Source organism: Oncorhynchus nerka, linkage group LG24, assembly GCF_034236695.1.
Source record: "Oncorhynchus nerka isolate Pitt River linkage group LG24, Oner_Uvic_2.0, whole genome shotgun sequence".
NCBI classification, from domain to species: domain Eukaryota; kingdom Metazoa; phylum Chordata; class Actinopteri; order Salmoniformes; family Salmonidae; genus Oncorhynchus; species Oncorhynchus nerka.
Genome location: NC_088419.1, coordinates 83,388,666 through 83,414,662, shown reverse-complemented (window position 1 = coordinate 83,414,662; position 25,997 = coordinate 83,388,666). Strand labels below are relative to the sequence as shown.

General features: G+C 42.8%; 1 protein-coding gene across 1 annotated transcript; it reads left to right on the top strand.

The window, feature by feature from the left end:
* Nucleotides 1-404: 404 nt before the first annotated feature.
* On the top strand, nucleotides 405-25,954 carry alg6 (ALG6 alpha-1,3-glucosyltransferase). Its single transcript, XM_029633247.2, has 14 exons — nucleotides 405-609; nucleotides 926-1,010; nucleotides 1,115-1,204; nucleotides 1,352-1,440; nucleotides 4,233-4,315; nucleotides 4,475-4,539; nucleotides 7,824-8,009; nucleotides 14,260-14,395; nucleotides 17,021-17,106; nucleotides 19,857-19,941; nucleotides 20,025-20,095; nucleotides 21,629-21,697; nucleotides 23,428-23,620; nucleotides 25,311-25,954. The coding sequence occupies exons 1-14, from the start codon at nucleotides 528-530 to the stop codon at nucleotides 25,512-25,514; spliced, it is 1,524 nt and encodes a 507-aa protein (XP_029489107.2). The 5' UTR covers nucleotides 405-527; the 3' UTR covers nucleotides 25,515-25,954.
* The last annotated feature ends 43 nt before the right edge of the window (nucleotides 25,955-25,997 follow it).

Sequence of the window (25,997 nt, the reverse complement as noted above, 5' to 3'; positions counted from 1 at the left end):
AAACCGTTTGGGTTACAGGTAGAACCCTCGGTGGAAAGTGTTTTTACATGGAACCCAGAAGGGTTATACCTAGAACCAAAAAGGGTTATTCAATGGGTCCTCTATGGGGACAGCCGAAGAAACCTTTTAGGTTCTAGATAACACCTTTTTCTAAGAGTGTATTGGTTAGCCTACTTGTGGAAAAACTGGTTCCTTCAATGTCCAAATCACATATTTGAACAAATAGCCAAAGTAGCTAAATCCTTCACTATCAATCTTCTTTCCGTCACTATTTGTGCATATTGACATATAATGTGATAATGTCGGTTTCGGTTTATTCTGCTTTTGATTGAAATCGAATATTCTCTATCGTCAGCATCATCCAGCTCTGACCAAAAAAGAACCGAATTACCACGATACGTCATCAACCGGCGCCTGCGCTGACGTGTTCAGGAAGTGTAAACAACAATCCTGCACGGAAGCTGCAATATGCATCGAGAATTATAGCATTTCGTTGCCAATAATAAAGCTGTTGTATAGTATCGGTCATGGAGAACTGGAGCCTTGTGTCCATTTGTGTTTTGTTCGGTCTTACGGCAAGATGGGCTGTATCCTTGAACTCTTATTCAGGTAGGAAGTGGACCGTAGCAAGCTAGCTTTATGCTAATGTTGCACCTGCATGGCTCACTGACAGCCCCCTGTTTCATAGCTACATAGTTAGCTAGAAATCCTAGCCAGCTTGCATTGTAAACTTGTCAAATTGTTGATTTTGAGTGGTAAAATGCAACCGGTATTTTGGTGAAATGATTATGCACATTAGCTTGCTAGAGCTTACTAGCTAGCCACTGTTTAACAGCAGGACTGTAATCTCGTTCTCTGCATATTTCATATAGCTGGCTAGCTATTATTATTCAGCAGCATTTTTACCCATTTCTCTTATTTTCAGGGGCAGGCAAACCACCCATGTTTGGGGACTACGAAGCCCAAAGGCACTGGCAAGAAGTGACATACAATCTGCCTGTTCATGAATGGTTGGTCTATGCAGCTGTCTATGGTCCTGTCTTGCATCTTTGTGTGTTTTTATAAAGTTTCTAAGCAATAGTTAGGATAACTTAATGTTGTTTTCATCCTTCAGGTACTTCAACACTACAGACAACAACCTAAACTACTGGGGTTTGGACTATCCCCCTCTCACAGCCTACCACAGCCTGCTCTGTGCATATGTGTAAGTCTGAGGGCACACACACAAACATCAGGATCATGGGTTTGATTTCCGCTGGGGCCACCGTATGAAAATGTATGCACACAGTACTGCAATATATATATTATGAATGTTATCATTATTATATTACTTTGTTGTGCTTTCCTGCAGGGCCAAGCTGATAAACCCAGACTGGGTGGAGTTGCATGCGTCTCGAGGTCATGAAAGCTATGGACATAAGTTGTTTATGAGAGCCACAGGTAAGACTGCTGACAGACAGGTTAAAGAACAGTACACATCAACACTACTGAAATACAGGTTAAAGAACAGTACACATCAACACTACTGAAATACAGGTTAAAGAACAGTACACATCAACACTACTGAAATACAGGTTAAAGAACAGTACACATCAACACTACTGAAATACAGGTTAAAGAACAGTAAACATCAACACTACTGAAATACAGGTTAAAGAACAGTAAACATCAACACTACTGAAATACAGGTTAAAGAACAGTACACATCAACACTACTGAAATAAAGGTTAAAGAACAGTAAACATCAACACTACTGAAATAAAGGTTAAAGAACAGTAAACATCAACACTACTGAAATACAGGTTAAAGAACAGTACACATCAACACTACTGAAATAAAGGTTAAAGAACAGTAAACATCAACACTACTGAAATACAGGTTAAAGAACAGTACACATCAACACTACTGAAATACAGGTTAAAGAACAGTAAACATCAACACTACTGAAATACAGGTTAAAGAACAGTACACATCAACACTACTGAAATACAGGTTTAAGAACAGTACACATCAACACTACTGAAATACAGGTTAAAGAACAGTACACATCAACACTACTGAAATAAAGGTTAAAGAACAGTAAACATCAACACTACTGAAATACAGGTTAATGAACAGTACACATCAACACTACTGAAATACAGGTTAAAGAACAGTAAACATCAACACTACTGAAATACAGGTTAAAGAACAGTACACATCAACACTACTGAAATACAGGTTAAAGAACAGTACACATCAACACTACTGAAATACAGGTTAAAGAACAGTACACATCAACACTACTGAAATACAGGTTAAAGAACAGTACACATCAACACTACTGAAATACAGGTTAAAGAACAGTACACATCAACACTACTGAAATACATGTTAAAGAACAGTACACATCAACACTACTGAAATACAGGTTAAAGAACAGTAAACATCAACACTACTGAAATACAGGTTTAAGAACAGTAAACATCAACACAACTGAAATACAGGTTTAAGAACAGTACACATCAACACTACTGAAATACAGGTTAAAGAACAGTACACATCAACACTACTGAAATACAGGTTAAAGAACAGTACACATCAACACTACTGAAATACAGGTTAAAGAACAGTACACATCAACACTACTGAAATACAGGTTAAAGAACAGTACACATCAACACTACTGAAATACAGGTTAAAGAACAGTAAACATCAACACAACTGAAATACAGGTTAAAGAACAGTACACATCAACACTACTGAAATACAGGTTAAAGAACAGTACACATCAACACTACTGAAATACAGGTTAAAGAACAGTACACATCAACACTACTGAAATACAGGTTAAAGAACAGTAAACATCAACACTACTGAAATACAGGTTAAAGAACAGTAAACATCAACACAACTGAAATAAAGGTTTAAGAACAGTAAACATCAACACAACTGAAATACAGGTTAAAGAACAGTAAACATCAACACTACTGACAGAAAGGTTAAAGAACAGTAAACATCAACACTACTGAAATACAGGTTTAAGAACAGTACACATCAACACTACTGACAGAAAGGTTAAAGAACAGTAAACATCAACACTACTGAAATACAGGTTAAAGAACAGTAAACATCAACACTACTGAAATACAGGTTTAAGAACAGTACACATCAACACTACTGACAGAAAGGTTAAAGAACAGTAAACATCAACACTACTGACAGAAAGGTTAAAGAACAGTAAACATCAACACTACTGAAATACAGGTTAAAGAACAGTAAACATCAACACTACTGAAATACAGGTTAAAGAACAGTAAACATCAACACTACTGAAATACAGGTTAAAGAACAGTACACATCAACACTACTGAAATACAGGTTTAAGAACAGTAAACATCAACACTACTGAAATACAGGTTTAAGAACAGTAAACATCAACACAACTGAAATAAAGGTTTAAGAACAGTAAACATCAACACTACTGAAATACAGGTTTAAGAACAGTAAACATCAACACAACTGACAGACAGGTTTAAAGAACAGTACACATCAACACAACTGACAGACAGGTTTAATGAACAGTACACATCAACACAACTGACAGACAGGTTTAAAGAACAGTACACATCAACACAACTGACAGACAGGTTTAAAGAACAGTACACATCAACACAACTGACAGAAAGGTTAAAGAACAGTACACATCAACACAACTGACAGAAAGGTTAAAGAACAGTACACATCAACACAACTGACAGAAAGGTTAAAGAACAGTACACATCAACACAACTGACAGACAGGTTTAAAGAACAGTACACATCAACACAACTGACAGACAGGTTTAAAGAACAGTACACATCAACACAACTGACAGACAGGTTTAAAGAACAGTACACATCAACACAACTGACAGAAAGGTTAAAGAACAGTACACATCAACACTGTTCACAGACAGGTTAAAGAACAGTACACATTAACACTACTGACAGACAGGTTAAAGAACAGTACACATCAACACAACTGACAGACAGGTTAAAGAACAGTACACATCAACGCTGCTCACAGACAGGTTAAAGAACAGTACACATTAACACTACTGACAGCCAGTTTAAATAATAGTACAGGTTAAAGACCCCCCCCCACCACCCGCACGGACTGTTGGTTGAGTGACGAGCATCACATAGGAGTGAGACACCAACGCAGAGCATAGTGATTCATTTGTGGGACTGAATATATGTATCTTTTCTCAGTTCTTGTTGCAGATCTGCTGATATACATTCCCGCTGTTGTTCTTTACAGTTTTTACCTCAGTGAAGGATCAAACAAAAAGAAGGTATGTCAGACTTCTGACATTTACATTCCCTCTATTTGATGTATAACTCAAAATAAGTGCAGTCTCAGTTTTGAGAATTACAAAAACAAAGATACTGTATTAGATAGGCATTACCTGCCCGTCTCACTATAATGTGTGTTGTGTTCTCTTCTTGCCTAGGTCTGCACAGTCCTCTGTATCCTGCTCTATCCAGGCCTTATTCTAATCGACTACGGGCATTTCCAGTATCCTTTAAAAACCCAAGCTGTTTCTATCACTGGATCATATTATTCTTATGTCAAAATCATGACCATCTCTTGTCATCCCAGGTGCTGTGCATTCGGAAAGTATTCAGACCCCTTGACTTTTTCCAAATTTTGTTTTGCGTTACAGCCTTATTCTAAAAATGATTAAATACACATTTTTCATGAAATCTACACATAATAACCCATAATGACAAAGTTAAAACAGGTTTAGAATTTTTAGCAAATGTATTACCAAAAAATAATAATACCCTATTTACATAAGTATTCAGACCCTTTGCTATGAGACTCGAAATTGAGCTCAGGTGCATCCTGTTTCCATTGATCATCCTTGAGATGTTTCTACAACTTGTTAGGAGTCCACCTGTGGTAAATTCAATTGGTTGGACATGATTTGGAAAGGCACACACCTGTCTATATAAGGTCCCACAGTTGACAGTGCATGACAGAGCAAAAATTAAGCCATGAGGTCGAAGGAATTGTCCATAGATCTGGGAAAGGGTACCAAAACAATTCTGCAGCATTGAAGGTTCCCAAGAACACAGTGGCCTCCATCATTCTTAAATGGAAGAAGTTTGGATCCACCAAGACTCTTCCTAGACCTGGCCACCCTGCCAAACTGAGCAATCAGGGGAGAAGGGCCTTGGTTATGGAGTTGACCAAGAACCCGATGGTCACTCTGACAGAGCTCCAGAGTTCCTCTGTGGAGATGGGAGAACCTTCCAGAAGGACAACCATCTCTGCAGCCCTCCACCAATGAGGCCTTTATGATAGAGTGGCCAGACGGAAGCCACTCCTCAGTAAAAAGCACATGACAGCCCGCTTGGAGTTTGTCAAAAGGCACTTAAGGACTCAGATCATGAGAAACAAGATTCTCTGGTCTGATGAAACCAAGATTGAACTATTTGGCCTGAATGCCAAGCGTCACGTCTGGAGGAAACCTGGCACCATCCCTACGGTGAAGCATGGTGGTGGCAGCATCATGCTGTGCGTATGTTTTTCAGTGGCAGGGACTGGGAGACTAGTCAGAATCGAGGGAAAGATGAACGGAGCAAAGTAGAAGAGAGATCCTTGATGAAAACTTGCTCCAGAGCACTCAGGACCTCAGACTGGGGGCGAAGGTTCACCTTCCAACAGGACAACGACCCTAAGCACACAGCCAATACAATGCAGGCTTCAAGTCTCTGAAGGTTTTTGAGAGCTCAGATTTGAACCTGATCAAACATCTCTGGAGAGACCTGAAAATAGCTGTGGAGAGACGCTCCCCATCCAACCCGACAGAGCTTGATAGGATCTGCAGAGAAGAATGGGAGAAACTCCCCAAATACAGGTGTGCCAAGCTTGTAGCGTCATACCCAAGAAGATTCGAGGCTGTGATCGCTGCCAAAGGTGCTTCAACAAAGTACTGAATAAAGGGTCTGAATACTTGTAAATGTTATATTTCAGTTTTTTCAAAAATGTTAAAATCATTATTTTTGCTTTGTCATTATGGGGTATTGTATGTACACTGCTCAAAAAAATAAACAAACACAATGTAACTCCAAGTCAATCACACTTCTGTGAAATCAAACTGTCCACTTAGGAAGCAACACTGATTGACAATAAATTTCACATGCTGTTGTGCAAATGGAATAGACAACAGGTGGAAATTATAGGCAATTAGCAAGACACCCCCAATAAAGGAGTGGTTCTGCAGGTGGTGACCACAGACCACTTTTCTCAGTTCATATGCTTCCTAGCTGATGTTTTCACTCTAGTGGTAGCATGAGACGGAGTCTACAACCCACACAAGTGGCTCAGGTAGTGCAGCTCATCCAGGATGGCACATCAATGCGAGCTGTGGCAAGAAGGTTTGCTGTGTCTGTCAGCGTAGTGTCCAGAGCATGGAGGCGCTACCAGGAAACAGGCCAGTACATCAGGAGATGTGGAGGAGGCCAACAACCCAGCAGCAGGACCGCTACCTCCGCCTTTGTGCAAGGAGGAGCAGGAGGAGCACTGCCAGAGCCCTGCAAAATGACCTCCAGCAGGCCACAAATGTGCATGTGTCTGCTCAAACGGTCAGAAACAGACTCCATGAGGGTGGTATGAGGATCCGACGTCCACAGGTGGGGGTTGTGCTTACTGCCCAACACCGTGCAGGACGTTTGGCATTTGCCAGAGAACACCAAGATTGGCAAATTCGCCACTAGCGCCCTGTGCTCTTCACAGATGAAAGCAGGTTCACACTGAGCACATGTGACAGACGTGAGAGTCTGGAGACGCCGTGGAGAACGTTCTGCTGCCTGCAACATCCTCCAGCATGACCGGTTTGGCGGTGGGTCAGTCATGGTGTGGGGTGGCATTTCTTTTGGGGGCCGCACAGCCCATGTGCTCGCCAGAGGTAGCCTGACTGCCATTAGGTACCGAGATGAGATCCTCAGACCCCTTGTGAGACCATATGCTGGTGCGGTTGGCCCTGGGTTCCACCTAATGAAAGACAATGTTAGACCTCATGTGGCTGGAGTGTGTCAGCAGTTCCTGCAAGAGGAAGGCATTGATGCTATGGACTGGCCCGCCCGTTCCCCAGACCTGAATCCAATTGAGCACATCTGGGACATCATGTCTCGCTCCATCCACCAACGCCATGTTGCACCACAGACTGTCCAGGAGTTGGCGGATGCTTTAGTCCAGGTCTGGGAGGAGATCCCTCAGGAGACCATCCACCACCTCATCAGGAGCATGCCCAGGGGTTGTAGGGAGGTCATACAGGCACGTGGAGGCCACACACACTACTGAGCCTCATTTTGACTTGTTTTAAGGACATTACATCAAAGTTGGATCAGCCTGTAGTGTGGTTTTCCACTTTAATTTTGAGTGTGACTCCAAATCCAGACCTCCATGGGTTGATACATTTGATTTCCATTGATAATTTTTGTGTGATTTTGTTGTGAGCACATTAAAAGTATTTAATAAGAATATTTCATTCATTCAGATCTAGGATGTGTTATTTTAGTGTTCCCTTTATTTTTTTGAGCAGTGTATATTGATGAAGGAAAGAAATCTGTAATTTATTTTAGAATAAGGCTGTAATGAAAGAAAATGTGGAAAATGTCATGGGGTCTGAAAATATTTTCAGAAAGCACTTTATGTTCAGCCAGTGTGAATATAAATGAGATGAATCATGGTAGAAGCAGTTTGATTGGAGACCAGGATTTGTATGAATGAGGCATAGCAAAGCATCCGGTAACGGTACCATCATGACTATGTATTCTTTAACTGGGCGTCAGATATAACAGTATAAGCCTGGGGCTGGCCCTATGGGGTGTGGTGGTTCTGGGTCTGGGCTGGGACGTGCTGGGCTCTCTGGCCTTCGTCCTGTCCCTCAACTACAAACAGATGGAGCTCTACCACTCCCTGCCCTTCTTCTGCTACTTACTGGGCAAGTGTTTCAAGCAGGACCTGACAGGCCGAGGGTGAGTTAGCTGACTTAGACTTATACCCCTGGCTAAGAGGGTTTGTGTGAATGGGACTGTGTGTGGCGAGATGATATACAGTGGGGTCCGAAATTATTGACACCCCTGATAAAGATGAGCAAACATGACTGTATAAAATATATAAATTATAAAAATACTGAACTATATTGTATGCTGAAAACAATTGGGAATATATATTATTTTATACTAATACAATTGCTCAAAGAGGTAGGGGTCAAAATTGACACCCATTTTCAATACCTTACCTTGTGAGGATAACCACACTGAGCCTTTTTAAAAATGTTTTATGAGCCGGAGAACTCGTTGGGAGGGATATGTGTGGCCAAGAGCTCTATTTTCATGTCATCTGACCAAAGAACTGGTTCCAATCCAAGTGCCAATGCCATTTATCAAACTCCAGGCGTTTACATTGGTTGGACGACATGAAAATAGAGCTCTTTGGCCACACACACTAGTGGTGGATTTGGCGTCAAAATTACAATGTATGAGCAGAAAATAACACCATACCTACTGTAAAATATGGTGGTGGATCTTTGGTGTTATGGGGCTATTTTGCTTCTACTGGTCCTGGGGCCTTTGTTAAGGTCAACAGCATCATGAACGTTACCCAGTATCAGGATATTTCAGCCAAAAACTTGGTTGCCTCTGCCATGACTTGTCCACAAGTGGATCTTCCAGCAAGACAATAACCCCAAACATACATCAAAATCCCAAAATAAATGGTTAATTGACCACAAAATCAACATTTTGCAATGGCCATTTCAGTCTCCGGACTTGAACCCCATTGAAAACCTGTGGTTTGTTTCAAGTTTTAATGTCACATGCACAAGTACTGTGAAATGCCTTTCTTGCTAACCCAAAACCCAACATTGCAATAATCAATAACAATGTATTACTAGAAAACAATAACAAGAGAAATAAGAGTAAGAAATATGAAACAGTCAGTGAGTGAGCATACTACATACAGGAAATATTTAAAAAGTCAGTTCCAATACCATATATACAGATTCAGGGATACTGGAGTGATGGAAGTAGATGTGTATAGGGGGAAGATGACTATATACAGGTTCAGGGATACTGGAGTGATGGAAGTAGATATGTATAGGGGTAAGATGACTATATACAGGTTCAGGGATACTGGAGTGATGGAAGTAGATATGTATAGGGGGAAGATGACTATATACAGGTTCAGGGATACTGGAGTGATGGAAGTAGATATGTATAGGGGGAAGGTGACTATATACAGGTTCAGGGATACTGGAGTGATGGAAGTAGATATGTATAGGGGGAAGATGACTATATACAGGTTCAGGGATACTGGAGTGATGGAAGTAGATATGTATAGGGGGAAGGTGACTATATACAGGTTCAGGGATACTGGAGTGATGGAAGTAGATATGTATAGGGGGAAGATAACTATATACAGGTTCAGGGATACTGGAGTGATGGAAGTAGATATGTATAGGGGGAAGGTGACTATATACAGGTTCAGGGATACTGGAGTGATGGAAGTAGATATGTATAGGGGGAAGGTGACTATATACAGGTTCAGGGATACTGGAGTGATGGAAGTAGATACAGTGGGGGAAAAAAGTATTTAGTCAGCCACCAATTGTGCAAGTTCTCCCACTTAAAAAGATGAGAGAGGCCTGTAATTTTCATCATTGGGTACACTTCAACTATGACAGACAAAATGAGGGAGAAAATCACATTGTAGGATTTTTAATGAATTTATTTGCAAATTATGGTGGAAAATAAGTATTTGGTCACCTACAAACAAGCAAGATTTCGGGCTCTCACAGACCTGTAACTTCTTCTTTAAAAGGCTCCTCTGTCCTCCACTCGTTACCTGTATTAATGGCACCTGTTTGAACCTGTTATCAGTATAAAAGACACCTGTCCACAACCTCAAACAGTCAGACTCCAAACTCCACTATGGCCAAGACCAAAGAGCTGTCAAAGGACACCAGAAACAAAATTGTAGACCTGCACCAGGCTGGGAAGACTGAATCTGCAATAGGTAAGCAGCTTGGTTTGAAGAAATCAACTGTGGGAGCAATTATTAGGAAATGGAAGACATACAAGACCACTGATAACCTCCCTCGACTGGGGCTCCATGCAAGATCTCACCCCGTGGGGTCAAAATGATCACAAGAACGGTGAGCAAAAATCCCAGAACCACACGGGGGGACCTAGTGAATGACCTGCAGAGAGCTGGGACCAAAGTAACAAAGCCTACCATTAGTAACACACTACGCCGCCATGGATTCAAATCCTGCAGTGTCAGACGTGTCCCCCTGCTTAAGCCAGTACATGTCCAGGCCCGTCTGAAGTTTGCTAGAGAGAATTTGGATGATCCAGAAGAAGATTGGGAGAATGTCATATGGTCAGATGAAACCAAAATATAACTTTTTGGTAAAAACTCAACTTGTCGTGTTTGGAGGACAAAGAATGCTGAGTTGCATCCAAAGAACACCATACATACTGTGAAGCATGGGGGTGGAAACATCATGCTTTGGGGCTGTTTTTCTTCAAAGGGACCAGGACGACTGATCCGTGTAAAGGAAATAATTAACGGGGCCATGTATCGTGAGATTTTCAGTGAAAACCTCCTTCCATCAGCAAGGGCATTGAAGATGAAACGTGGCTGGGTCTTTCAGCATGACAATGATCCCAAACACACCACCCGGGCAACGAAGGAGTGGCTTCGTAAGAAGCATTTCAAGGTCCTGGAGTGGCCTAGCCAGTCTCCAGATCTCAACCCCATAGAAAATCTTTGGAGAGAGTTGAAAGTCCGTGTTGCCCAGCAACAGCCCCACAACATCACTGCTCTAGAGGAGATCTGCATGGAGGAATGGGCCAAAATACCAGCAACAGTGTGTGAAAACCTGGTGAAGACTTACAGAAAACGTTTGACCTCTGTCATTGCCAACAAAGGGTATATAACAAAGTATTGAGATAAACTTTTGTTATTGACCAAATACTTATTTTCCACCATAATTTTCAAATTAATTCATTAAAAATCCTACAATGTGATTTTCTGGATTTGTTTTCTTCTCATTTTGTCTGTCATAGTTGAAGTGTACCTATGATGAAAATTACAGGCCTCTCTCATCTTTTTAAGTGGGAGAACTTGCACAATTGGTGGCTGACTAAATACTTTTTTGCCCCACTGTATGTATAGGGGTAAGGTGACTATATACAGGTTCAGGGATACTGGAGTGATGGAAGTAGATATGTATAGGGGGAAGATGACTATATACAGGTTCAGGGATACTGGAGTGATAGAGGTAGATATGTATAGGGGGAAGGTGACTATATACAGGTTCAGGGATACTGGAGTGATGGAAGTAGATATGTATAGGGGGAAGGTGACTATATACAGGTTCAGGGATACTGGAGTGATGGAAGTAGATATGTATAGGGGGAAGATGACTATATACAGGTTCAGGGATACTGGAGTGATGGAGGTAGATATGTATAGGGGGAAGGTGACTATATACAGGTTCAGGGATACTGGAGTGATGGAAGTAGATATGTATAGGGGGAAGGTGACTATATACAGGTTCAGGGATACTGGAGTGATGGAGGTAGATATGTATAGGGGTAAGGTGACTAGGCAAAAGGATATATGATAAACACAGTAGCAGCAGCTTGAATGTGAGTGGGTGTGCGTGTGTGTAGAGTCAGTATAAATGTACCATACCAATCAAAAGTTTGGACACACCTACTCATTCAAGGGTTTTTCTTTATTTTTACAATTTTTCTACATTGTAGAATAATAGTGAAGACAAACTATGAAATAACACATGGAATCGTGTAGTAACCAAAAAAGTGTTAAACAAATCAATCTATTTTATATTTGAGATTCTTCAAAGTAGCCACTCTTTGCCTTGATGACAGCTTTGCACACTCTTGGCATTCTCTCAACCAGCTTCATGAGGTAGTCTCCTGGAATACATTTCAATTAACACGTGTGCCTTGTTAAAAGTTCATTTGTGGAATTTCTTTCCTTCTTAATGCATTTGAGCCAATCAGTTGTGTTGTGACAAGGTAGGGCTGGTATACAGAAGATAGCGTTATTTGGTAAAAGACCAAGTTCATTGTTATGGCATGAACAGCTCAAATAAGCAAAGAGAAACGACAGTCCATTGTTACTTTAAGACATGAAGGTCAGTCAATCAAACTCATGAAAGTTTCTTCAAGTGCAGTCGCAAAAACGATCAAGCGCTATGATGAAACTGGCTCTCATGAGGACCGCCACAGGAAAGGAAGACCCAGAGTTACCTCTGCTGCAGAGGATAAGTTCATTAGAGTTACCAACCTCAGAAATTGCAGCCCGAATAAATGTTTCACAGAGTTGAAGTAACAGACACATCAACCTTTCAGGGGAGACTTTGTGAATCAGGCCTTCATGGTCGGATTGCTGCAAAGAAACCACTACTAAAGAACACCAATAAGAAGAAGGGACTTGCTTGGGTCAAGAACATGAGCAATGGACATTAATTAGACCGGTGGAAATCTGTCCTCACAAAAACACTGGCAGGTTTTTGTGAGAGACAGAGTAGGTGAACGGATTATCTCCGCATGTGTGGTTCCCACCGTGAAGCATGGAGGAGGCGTGATGGTGCTTTGCTGGTGACACTGTTGGTGATTTAATTAGAATTCAAGGCACACTTCCCCAGCATGGCTACCACAGCATTCTGCAGCGATACGCCATCCCATCTCCTTTGTGCTTAGTGGGACTATCATTTGTTTTTCAACAGGACAATGACGCAAAACACACCTCCAGGCTATTTGACTAAGAAGGAGAGTGATGGAGTTCTGCATCAGATGACCTGGCCTCCACAATCACTTGACCTCAACCCAATTGAGATGGTTTGGGATGAGTTGGACCGCAGAGTGCAGGAAAAGCAGCCAACAAGTGCTCAGCATATTGGGGAACTCCTTCAAGACTGTTGGAAAGCATTCCAGGTGAAGCTGGTTGAGAGACTGCCAAGAGTGTGCAAAGCTCTCAAGGCAAAGGGTGGCTACTTTGAAGAATTTAGATTTGTTTAACACTTTTTTGGTTACATGATTCCATATGTGTTTTTTCATAGTTTAAGTCGCTCTGGATAAGAGCGTCTGCTAAATGACTTAAATGTAAATGTAAATGTAGACAATGTAGAAAATAGTAAAAATAAAGAAAAACCATTGAATGAGTAGGTGTGTCAATTTTTGACTGGTACTGTATGTGCATATTATGTGTGAGTCAGAAGATGGAGTGTGTGTGTAGGGCCCTGTGAGTGTGCATAGAATGCAAATATTGAGATAAAAGGTAAATAAAGATACAAGGTGAACTCGGTCTGTAAATTGAAGAGGGCAGTCCATAAGCGCAGATAAAGGATATCAAGGAAGTATTCTGTATGGAGGAATGGTCTAAGATCCCTCCCAAAAGCATTAAACATCAGATTATATTATATTCATCATTCACTGAATCAGCATGATTGTTTTTAAAGTAATACCCAGAATCAATCATTTTCTGTCGCCAGTGGACAAAACATGGAAAGGGCTATGCAGACGTTTCTGAAATGCAAATCAATATTTAATTTCAGAATTGGTTAAAATTAGGTTAGGGCCAGGGTTAAGGGTTGGGTTTAGGCTACAGTTAACGCTAGTCGGTTTGCAAGCCAGAAAAGTCTGTACAGCCCTTCCCACAAAACATGGCCCCATAAAGTAGCCTACATTTTCTCCAAAACAGAGTAGCAGAGTTACTGAGGCGAGCCAATCAGATTGGATGACTGTTTCTAGTGTCCCCACATTTGTTTATCTAGTAACAATGTACCAAGGGCTAATGGATAGCTAGATTAGATGGGCAGGGGAAGATATGTCCAGATGACATTATGGCCATGCCCAAGCTCCTCGGCTGTTCCTGTGTGTGCAACCTTACCGCCACACAGCTACTACAGCTGACCTACTGTGAAAGACTTTTAGCTGACGCATGGTTTTCCCAACATATATTGACTAACTTGGGATGTGGATAGTTCCACTCACAGCTGTTGTGATGTGAGATTCAGCCAATTAATACTGTTTACAATATGAATGATCACGTTTCACTGCTTTACAGTACATATCAACGTAGCCAGTTTTGGGTATCTTAGACCGTGTGTAAGTTTACGTTTTGGGTATTTGACCGTTTCAAAGGTTCAGTGTACTTTATCATTTGTTTTCTCATCCACCACCCACCCAGGCTATTCCTGCTAGTCAAGATCGCTGTAACAGTCCTGGTGACCTTTGCCCTCTGCTGGCTGCCCTTCCTGTCTGACCCTGGCCAGATCCTGCAGGTGGTGCACCGCCTTTTCCCTGTGGGGCGAGGCCTATTCGAGGTACGTACAAAAAGGTTTCAGTATTCAAGGCAATTAGTCATACTATCAAGTCAAGTGGTTTCCCTAACATTCTGCGACGTGAGTCACCTAAAGCTTGTAGAATGTTCTGGAGACCAACAGAGTAACCCAAACCAGATTCTCCACCCACAGCCCAATTTTGAGAGACCACACTATCTGCCAAGTCAAAATCAGTTGGTGTTAGAAAGACGAGGAGGTTTATGGTAGTCAACAAAGTGCTGCCCTCGTAGACAGGAGTGGTATGCTGCGCCTCCTGTTCTTCACAGCCTACATGCTCTTACAGACACACACACACAACCTGCTACCCTCCATCAATTCTTCTGTGCTTAGCCAATTGGAAATGGATCTCCTGCAGGATCAAAGAAAACAGAGGAATAAAATGGTGAAAGGTCAGAAGATCAGGTTTGCTCTATCTGGGGGGGGGGGGGGTCGTAGTGACTGGGGGGGTAAAGATAAATCTAACACATTTACTGCCAGGGTATTTTCAGCACATCATTGCGGGGCCATGTTTTAGCCGTGTGATGCATGGTTCGGTGCCAAGGGCCAACACTATGCGTGTCAGAGTGCATCCATTCGTTGTGCAAAACGTTGGCAGCTAAACTGCTGCGTCCTTGAAAAGTGAACTTACACGCGTGTATGTACACACAGCAAGGCCACACAGGAGGAGAGGTGCAGAGGGGGGAAATGAAAAACTGATGGACAGTGATGGCTCACACTGGGGACATTAGTTAGAACATATTGAAAGCATGTCACGGTTGAGCTGCTGAGGTAACACTGTTACAGGGGCGGTGTAGAGGTGGTTGGCAGCTCAGAGGCCAAGGCCAGCTGCTCTAGTTTTGGAAGCCTGCCCTGTGCCCTGCACCCATTCCCCAAGGTGCGGTGATGTGAGAAGTAATTGAAAATTAAACAGTCAGCCTTGTGCAGTCTCTTGTCACAAGGAAACAGAACCAATAAAATGTATTTTCTGGTACTGTCCAACGGTGGCTCGCTTTTGGAGTCAGGTCCAGGAATGGTTGTTATGTCATAATACCAGGGTTCCGATGGACCTGCAAACTGTATTGTTAGGGGATCTGAAAAACCACGATCAGTCAATGGGATATATCATTATACTCTTGGGTAAAGTATTTATCTGTAGGGCAATATTGGTAGAAATCTTACAATAACCCCCCCCCCAAAAGGCTATGTGAGGTTGGTCATGCTGGCAGTATGCCTGACAGTTATTTATTTATGAAATGATACAAACATAATACTCAAAGTGTGGGTGACTCTATACCCCGTGGTGCGAGGGTCTCCAGGAGAAGCCTGCCTGAACTAATTGTGAAATTGTGCACGTAAGCAGAAGCCGGACTGGGACAAGCAGACAGGGCGAGAAGGGGTGGTGGGGAAGGTTGAGGGGTGAGGAGGGTAAGTTGTACGTTTACCCACCACGCAGCACTCTGACCGCCTGTTTTCCTGCTTCACAAAAATGGCACCAAATGCTGCAGCCTATGAAATTCCAAGCTGGTTTATAGGTGAAGAGTGACGCCATCGGCACTTACCCACCCCAGGTTCCTGTGTAGCCCTCAGCCGAGGCGGCGTTGGAGGACATTCCGATAGGGTCGTTATTTGGGGGGGGCTACAGGGGGTGTGTTTGAGGAGAGATGGGGCCTCGACGTCTGCAGGACGGACAGCCTGCTGACTGGGCCTGTCTGTAACCTCCACACACACACAGCTGTGCTCTGAGCAGCTGTAGCAAGCCCAGTGGACCGCATAGAAATTCACCCTATAGAAAAGACCACACTATTACGAGACATGATTAGACTACAGTGATCTATGCATTGTATTTCTACTTTGTGTCATATCACAGCCAGTAGAAGCAGCAGGGGGTCTTAACATCTGATCTCAGAACAACTGCTAAGGCCTTAAATCACATGAATTACACGGTCAGTCCTCCGTCCTCCATTTCCTGCTAGCTACCCCAACCGCAAAGACCGTCGTTAAGGCTGACAGTTTGGATCTGTTTCCCAATGGTTATAACTATGCTTTGGGTGGTGTGGTGGGTGGACACACTGTGACAGTGTTCTTCTATGGGGTGGTCTGAATGTGCCGAAGTATGCAGAAATTATCGTAATGTGATTATCTCTGAACATTTAACCCTGTGTCCCCAAGTTTACAGAAAGTGCATAGCTTCTAGTGACATCCCGTTCCATATGACCTGACAGGCGATTTATGAGGCTGGTAATACCTTCCAAAGCGCTCCTGTACAAATACACTGGAATGCAAAGAAGGAATTCTTATTGCACTTTCAGTTGGGAAATGATTACTTGGAGCAATGCCACTTATTAGCCTTCTCTTCAAAACCGAATGCTTTTTAAAGCAGCGTACTGGCATACCATATGTGGTTTTCTAAATGTAAAACCCTTGTCATGAGTTGTATAACTCATTTAAATGATTCACATCGATAATAAACACTTCACTAACAATAAGGAATATGATCAACCTATTGGTTCTGCATCGTTATAGGAAGTGAGCTATGAAACGTATTTATTTTCTTATTAAAAAGTGTGTGTGTGTTGACAGGATAGTGTGTTGACAGGATAGTGTGTTGACAGGATAGTGTGTTGACAGGATAAAGTGGCCAACACGTGGTGCAGCTTGAATGTCCTGATAAAGATCAAGACCATCCTGTCCACTGATACCCAGCTCTACTTCAGGTAATCCCCCTCTCACTCTCCATCTCATGCTCTCTTGCAGAGTGAAAACAAGATTATCCCTTGAACACTGAGATACTGATCACTACCAGCTGCTATGGGCAATCTGACAACTATTGGAAATCTGCTGATGAGATTTCAGATTTGGAATGTCAGTAGAAACTATTTGAACCATTTCCGCTTAAGAAACAGCAGTTAGCTAACTTCTCTGTGTTGACATGAGGTGTTATTTCAGTCAAAGTTGATTTTCCTCCCAAGGTCCTTATGAATGAGAAGATGCTACACAGACAGTCAGTCATAGAACCCTTCTCATGTTGTCATGGTGGTACGTGCTTGAATAACCTATGGGGCTATATTTAGGGGTGCTGTGTGCATTCTGCACAGGATGGACACGTTTCTGCCCGACTGTTAAGACCAGGATTTAACTTGGACTTCTAAGACTGTAGTGTATTTAAAACAAATTAAAACACTAGAGCTTTTTGGCCATGGGTGAATATAGAAATGTTTTAGGGGAGGGATACCTTGCTGTAGAATGTGTCATAAAACAATGGATCACTCCTCGTTACAATAGAAGTGGACTACTGGATCATGTATTTATGTATATGCTTGTTACTACTACGTTTCTGTAAAATGTCTCAACAGAAATGTCATGATGGATCACCTGTGGGACAGTATCTGGGAACTGTATCCCAAAATCACCATGACCCCCCCACCTCCCTAGCACACCCCTCTTGCCCCATGTTGGGGGTCCCGATACCCCTCTCCCCAGGGGCCCTTTAGGCCTGATACAGCTGCCCTACCCTACCCCTTCAGTCAGAGTGGAGGTACCTCCCTGTCCCCCCTCCTTTCCTGTGTCTCTATCCCCTGTGAGTGACAATTGAAGGGTTAGACTAATGTTGGGGTGCCCTAAGCGGAGACAGTGTTTGGTACATTTCGCACATACAGTGGGGAGAACAAGTATTTGATACACTGACGATTTTGCAGGTTTTCCTACTTACAAAGCATGTAGAGGTCTGTACTTTTTATCATAGGTACACTTCAACTGTGAGAGACGGAATCTAAAACAAAAATCCAGAAAATCACATTGTATGATTTTTAAGTAATTAATTGGCATTTTATTGCATGACATAGGTATTTGATCACCTACCAACCAGTAAGAATTCCAGCTCTCACAGACCTGTTAGTTTTTCTTTAAGAAGCCCTCCTGTTCTCCACTCATTACCTGTATTAACTGCACCTGTTTGAACTTGTTACCTGTATAAAAGATACCTGTCCACACAATCAATCAAACAGACTCCAACCTCTCCACAATGGCCAAGACCAGAGAGCTGTGTAAGGACATCAGGGATAAACTTGTAGACCTGCACAAGGCTGGGATGGGCTACAGGACAATAGGCAAGCAGCTTGGTGAGAAGGCAACAACTGTTGGCGCAATTATTAGAAAATGAAAGAAGTTCAAGATGATGGTCAATTACCCTCGGTCTGGGGCTCCATGCAAGATCTCACCTTGTGGGGCATCAATGATCATGAGGAAGGTGAGGGATCAGCCCAGAACTACACGGCAGGACCTGGTCAATGACCTGAAGAGAGCTGGGACCACAGTCTCAAAGAAAACCATTAGTAACACACTACGCTGTCATGGATTAAAATCCTGCAGCGCACGCAAGGTCCCCCTGCTCAAGCCAGTGCATGTCCAGGCCCGTCTGAAGTTTGCCAATGACCATCTGGATGATCCAGAGGAGGAATGGGAGAAGGTCATGTGGTCTGATGAGACAAAAATAGAGTTTTTTGGTCTAAACTCCACTCGCTGTGTTTGGAGGAAGAAGAAGGATGAGTACAACCCCAAGAACACCATCCCAACCGTGAAGCATGGAGGTGGAAACATCATTCTTTGTGGATGCTTTTCTGCAAAGGGGACAGGACGACTGCACCGTATTGAGGGGAGGATGGATGGGGCCATGTATCGCGAGATCTTGGCCAACAACCTCCTCAGTAAGAGCATTGAAGATGGGTCGTGGCTGGGTCTTCCAGCATGACAACGACCCGAAACACACAGCCAGGGCAACTAAGGAGTGGCTCCTTAAGAAGCATCTCAAGGTCCTGGAGTGGCCTAGCCAGTCTCCAGACCTGAACCCAATAGAAAATCTTTGGATGGAGCTGAAAGTCCGTATTGCCTAGCGACAGCCTCGAAACCTGAAGGATCTGGAGAAGGTCTGTATGGAGGAGTGGGCCAAAATCCCTGCTGCAGTGTGTGCAAACCTGGTCAAGAACTACAGGAAAGGTCTGATCTCTGTAATTGCAAACAAAGGTTTCTGTACCAAATAAGTGTGTAACCTTTTCTGTCTGCCTCTAGGCCAGTCTGCCTTCTGCATTTCTGATGTATCAAATACTTATGTAATGCAATAAAATGCAAATTAATTACTTAAAAATCATACAATGTGAGTTTCAGGATTTTTGTTTTGGATTCCGTCTCTCACAGTTGAAGTGTACCTATGATAAAAATTACAGACCTCTACATGCTTTGTAAGTAGGAAACACTGCCGATTTTGCAGGTTATCAAATACTTGTTCTCCCCACTGTAGCTGGGGTCTTATGGTTTGACCAGGCTGGGTTAAAACAAGCCGGCAGCAGAGCAGACGCAAGGTTCAGTTTAACCCCGAGGGTTAGGTTTCAGGGCTGGGCCATTCACTGTTTGGTCAGATTGATCATAGTTGATAGATTACATAATTATTCTGTTTTTGTTTTGTTTTCAGTTTGACCACCACTCTCCTGGCTATCCTACCTTCGTCTATAAAACTTTTGATGAAACCTACATTGTGGCAGTTCAAACTTGCCTTGGTAAGTGAGTATTTTTGTACAGTTTACTGATCTTTGATAACAGAGAATGATGTAATGCCAACCTGTGTAAAATGTCATTTCAGGTCAACTCCTCTCTGGCATTCTTCCTCTTCTCCTTTCAAGTCCATGAGAAATCAATCCTCCTGCCTGCCTTGTGAGTAGAGGGGAGGATTAGGAGTGTGTGTTCGCATGCGTGTGTGCCTTCCTGCCTGCGGTTCCTAATAATTTACCTCACCGACTGCAGTGCAGTATATAAAAAGCAACAGGCAGCTGTAATCGCTAGGCTATCTAGGTTTTACTGCGCTGTGGGATTTGGTTACAGATTTTGCTGATCTATTCATCTAAATTAGGCTGATTGTTGCTTTATTAACTATTGAGATATATCTCCCACATGTCTGTCCCTGAATCAATCAGTAATGCATGTCAGGGCTTAGGGAGGAACGCCAGACTGTGGAGAAAAGGAGGAGGGCATTGTTTGTGGTGAATCAATTATTGGGACTATAGGAATGGGTGTAACTGGACATACAAACAGGAGTTGGAACCGGTTCAGGGAACAAAAATTATTTTTTGGGGGGGGGGGAATTGTTGGAACACAATTATAACTGGGAATGAAAGGGATCTATGCTGTTCTGGAACCGAACTTTAATTTTAAAAGCATAGGAACCTTTTAACGTTCTTTCATGTTCCGGGCATTTTGTGGGGGTCCCACGAGGCACCTATGCAAAGCCTTCACACACAAGCTTGTTAGCTAGCTCTGGTCCAACGGTAAGCCAACTCTTGGAAGTCCAAAGACATTAAAAGTTCCTCCGTAGAATCTGCTACTCCATAGGTATAATTCTGTGAGCCTAATTCAGATAATGCATGTCATCAAAAGATGCCCAGCGCTTCAAGCCAAGCCCCCTCCTCCACCCTCTCCCCACCCGCAAAATTTTATTTGCATATCGTGTCATACACTTGTCTGTCCATCGCGCATCTAAACAGCCATAGCCGAGACAGCTGATAGCACCCATGCAGGCTAAAACAACTATATATTTCCTGCTCCATAGCAAGCTGCTCTATTCGCAGTGATTTGTGTAATTGAAAGTAATTGAATGTCAAGCTAATGTAAAAAGGAATTATATAAACCGGTATTTTTTTTTGGTTCGACCGGTCCAGAACTTTATTTTGGAACAGTGGAACGAAACAGCTTCTGTTCAGAACGAAACGATTGAAAAACAATTTTGCTTCAAACCACTGCACGCAAAGAGTACTTCTGTAATTAGAAGCCCGGGGAGCGATGGGCTGTGTCTGAAGGTACCCTATTCCTTATATGGTGCACTACTTTTGACCAGGGCACATGTTGTTTGTTGTTAAATAAAGTGTGTATAATTTAAGTGTGTGTAACCTTTTCTGTCTGCCTGCTACTGAATGACCTTCCTCTTTTCTGTCTGCCTCTAGGCCAGTCTGCCTACTACTGAATGACCTCCCTCTTTTCTGTCTGCCTCTAGGCCAGTCTGCCTACTACTGAATGACCTCCCTCTTTTCTTTCTGCCTCTAGGCCAGTCTGCCTGCTACTGAATGACCTCCCTCTTGTCTTTCTGCCTCTAGGCCAGTCTGCCTGCTACTGAATGACCTCCCTCTTTTCTTTCTGCCTCTAGGCCAGTCTGCCTGCTACTGAATGACCTCCCTCTTGTCTTTCTGCCTCTAGGCCAGTCTGCCTACTACTGAATGACCTTCCTCTGCCAGCCATCTGGTTTCTACAGGCTTCCACCTTCAGGTAGGAAGCTACAGTAGAGGAAACTATGGTGGACCAATAATAACAGACCAGGTTAAAGGTCATACAGTGGGGCAAAAAAGTATTTAGTCAGCCACCAATTGTGCAAGTTCTCCCACTTAAAAATATGAGAGGCCTGTCATTTTCATCATAGGTACACTTCAACTATGACAGACAAAATTAGAAAAAAATCCATAAAATCACATTGTAGGATTTATGAATTTATTTGCAAATTATGGTGGAAAATAAGTATTTGGTCACCTACAAACAAGCAAGATTTCTGGCTCTCACAGACCTGTAACTTCTTCTTTAAGAGGCTCCTCTGTCCTTCACTCGTTACCTGTATTAATGGCACCTGTTTGAACTTGTTATCAGTATAAAAGACACCTGTCCACAACCTCAAACAGTCACACTCCAAACTCCACTATGACCAAAAGTATGTGGACACCTGCTATAACAGCCTCCACGCTTCTGGGAAGTCTTTCTACTAGATGTTGGAACATTTCTGAAGGAACTTGCTTCCATCCAGCCACAAGAGCAGTTAGTGAGGTCAGGCGATTAGGCCTGGCTCGCAGTCGGCATTCCAATTCATCCCAAAGGTGTTTGATGGGGTTGAGGTATTGGCTCTGTGCAGGCCAGTCAAGGTCTTTCACACCAATCTCTGTCGAACCATTTCTGTCTGGACCTCGCTTTGTGCACGGGGAATTGTCATGCTGAAACAGGAAAGGGCCTTCCCAAAAAACTGTTACCACAAAGTTGGAAGCACAGAATCGTCTAGAATGTCATCGTATACTGTAGTGTTAAGATTCCTCTTCACTGGAACTAAGGGGCCTAGCTCAAACCATTAAAGACAGGCCCAGACCATTCCTCCACCAAACTTAACAGATTTGTCCATCGGCCTGCCGGATGGTGAAGCGTCATTCATCACTCCAGAGAAGGCATTTTCAGTGTTACTCCAGAGTCCAATGGCGGCGAGCTTTACACCACTCCAGTCGACGCTTGGCATCGCGCATGATCTTAGGCTTGTGTGCGGCTGCTCGGCCATGGAAACCCATTTCATGAAGCTCCCGACAAACTTATTGTTCTGACGTTGCTTCCAGAGGCAGTTTGGAACTTGGTAGTGAGTGTTGTAACCGAGGACAGACTATTTTTTACGCGCTTTCAGCACTCGGTGGTCCCGTTCTGTGAGCTTGTGTGGTCTACCACTTCGCGGCTGAGCCATTGCTGCTCCTAGACGTTTCCACTTCACAATAACAGCACTTAGTCATGGCCATAAGTTTTGAGAATGACACAAATATTAATATCCACAAAGTTGGCTGTTTCAGTGTCTTTAGATATTTTTGTCAGATGTTACTACTTTTGTAAAACGTGATAGTTTATTTTGAATACATTTGCAAAAATGTTTTTAAAAAACAACATTTTGCTTTGTTATTATGGGCTATTATGTGTAGATTGAGGGGGGAAAAACAATAATACATTTTAGAATAAGGCTGTATACGTCAAATGTTTTGGAAAAAGTCAAGGGGTCTGAATACACTGTATATAGTGTACATCTTGTTTGGGTAAATTGAAGACATAGTTGCATAATTTAGTCAAATGGTTGCTTAAACAGTTATTATAATTTTTTAGGTGTTTTGCCAATGAATAGATGGGGTTTTGTTGGATTTAAGTAGGCCTTAGTACAGCTGTGTTTGTGGCTACATTGTTCTTGTACTCTCTCCCTCCCTCTGCAGCATGCTGCCGTTGTTTCTGAAGGATGGCCTGTTGGTGCCGTACGTGGTCACCTCCCTGGCCTTCCTGTTCTTCTCCATCTACCTGCTCTCAGCCCTTGAGCACTGCTCAGAGGACAAGCTGCGTCTGGGGCCCTACCGCCGCCTCCTCATCTGCATGCCCCGCATGGACCTCGGCAGAGTCACCAAGTGGAAAGTAAGTGTGGCCTGGTGGTGTAAACAAATTCCCTTTCACATTGCACTACCCCATATGCCTGTCATCATTTATTCATAGCAAGAAATGTATCAGATTGCAAAGCAAACACTTTATTTGGATAGTACATCTGTAGATGCTCTACAGACTAATCAGTAACATTTCAACTAACCCTCGCCGTTATCCTAACCATAACCCTTATCAACAGATCGTATGAGGATGAAAAATCCAGACTATCCAAATAAAGTGTGACCCAGTTTGCTTTACCAGGAAGATAGTTGCAATGTTGTCTGTCTAGTTACCTTTACCTTGCACACGTAAGTAGGGAGATGAGCTCATTTAGATTTTATGACCATTTTAAATACACAGAGGCCACATCAGGCAAAAAAAGACATGTACCAAAATGACAGAGGATTATATACACAAAGTCAAGACTTTCCATTGTGGTCCTCTATTAACTGGCAATCAGGTTGTTGTCAGAGTGATTTCATAGCTGCCTGTCTCTATGGCTGGTGTTTCTAATAGTCTTAAGTGGTATCTACATCCAGGAGCACGGCGGCTCTAACCTGAATGGCATCAGCGTGAGAAGATATGGATATCTCTCCAACTGTATAAATAAACATCATGTGCCACTGTACTGTAAGCTGTGTAGGCTGTCTGGGATGGGAAAGAGGATACCTAGTCATTTGCACAACTGAATGCATTCAACCGAAATGTGTGCTTAGGGAGCAGTTGTTGTTGGGGGTTAACTTCCTTGCTCAAGGGCAGATTTTTCCACCTTGCCGGCTCTGGGATTCAAACCAGCAACCTTTCAGTTAATGGCCCAACGCGCTTAACCGCGAGGCTACCTGCCAGATGAAAGTCACTGCCAGGCCCCAAGTATTATTTATCACTTATTTAAGTTACAGGCATCTCTGAAGTGCCTGGCCCCGGCCAGCTCTGCACCCTCTCCTCCTTTAGTGACATATGGGCAGGGGGGATCCTAAATAGCACCCTATTCCCTATATACTGCACTACTTTTGACCAGAGGCCTCATAGGGCTCTACATAGAGAATAGGATGGGCCCTGGTCAAAAGTAGTGTACTCTATAGGGTATGGGATGGGGACATAGCCAGACACCGCCACCAGACAGAGCTGTGTGAGATCAGAAGGAAGGTGTCTTTTTATAGAGTCATTAACACAGGTTTGCTTAGATACATTTATTTACACAAGAGGCGTAAATAAGGAGGCCCAGTGATGGGGCTAGGGTTTCATGGGGTTGGTCTCATACGGAGGTGCTTACGACACCTACCCTCACTGATCCCTGGGTCCGCAGGTCCCAAATAGACATGTTCATGTTGATCCTGCTACTAACACTGTTTGCCTTTCCGTTCTGGACGCACCGGTCAGGACTAAAATAAATGTCAGCTTGTGATGAGGGATGGTCATGTGAGGTCTAAAAAAATGTTTTTCAGTCTGGTCTAGTTTGAATAGTTATGACTTGGGCCAAGGAAATACTTTAATTATCTATTTAGATGGGCTTAATTTATCAATTTGAATCCCTTGTCAAATTTACTTTCTGATTTGACTGGAATTTATATCGAATTTTGAGCCCCACTTCTGGGCTGAGAGGGGGGGACTTGTCTCATATCCTGTGATGGCTCAACTCCCTTGAAAAAGAATGAACTGAACTCTCTGTCCATCTCTCCTGCAGTTCTATTTCTCCATCACGGCTATGGCTGGTTTGAGCTTTATGAGCGTGGCTTTGGCCCCTCCGGATCAGCTGCCTGATTTGTTTCCCCTCCTGGTGTCTGTGTTCTCCTACCTACACTTCCTGGGCCTCCTCCTCTACTTCAACATTGTCCAGATAGCCGAGCCACCACAATTTGTGAGGAAGAACCAGAAGAAAAGTAACTGAGTAATCATTAGGGAGGTAGGGACCAGATGATAACTGAGTAATCATTAGGGAGGTAGGGACCAGATGATAACTGAGTAATCATTAGGGAGGTAGGGACCAGATGATAACTGAGTAATCATTAGGGAGGTAGGGACCAGATGATAACTGAGTAATTATAAGGGTGGAAAAAACAGAACAACTAAGCACAGTGCTTCAGTCAATTAGCAATAAGGCCCATGGACCAACTACCAGTCTAGGGCCAATCATTTAGAATCTTTATTCTCTAGAGAACCCTCCTGTCAACATGAATGGTTGCTGTTTTGTCAATGCCTAATTATGTACATCAAGCATGATTATTTTTTACTTGACTGTTTTTCAATATTTTCAAATGTATGTAACAGCATTACATTTATTTTGTACCAATAGAGTATTTGTCTTAAAATAAAATCACCTGATATGAATTCTTGAATAACCCTTATTTTACAGCCATATTGCCAGCACAGA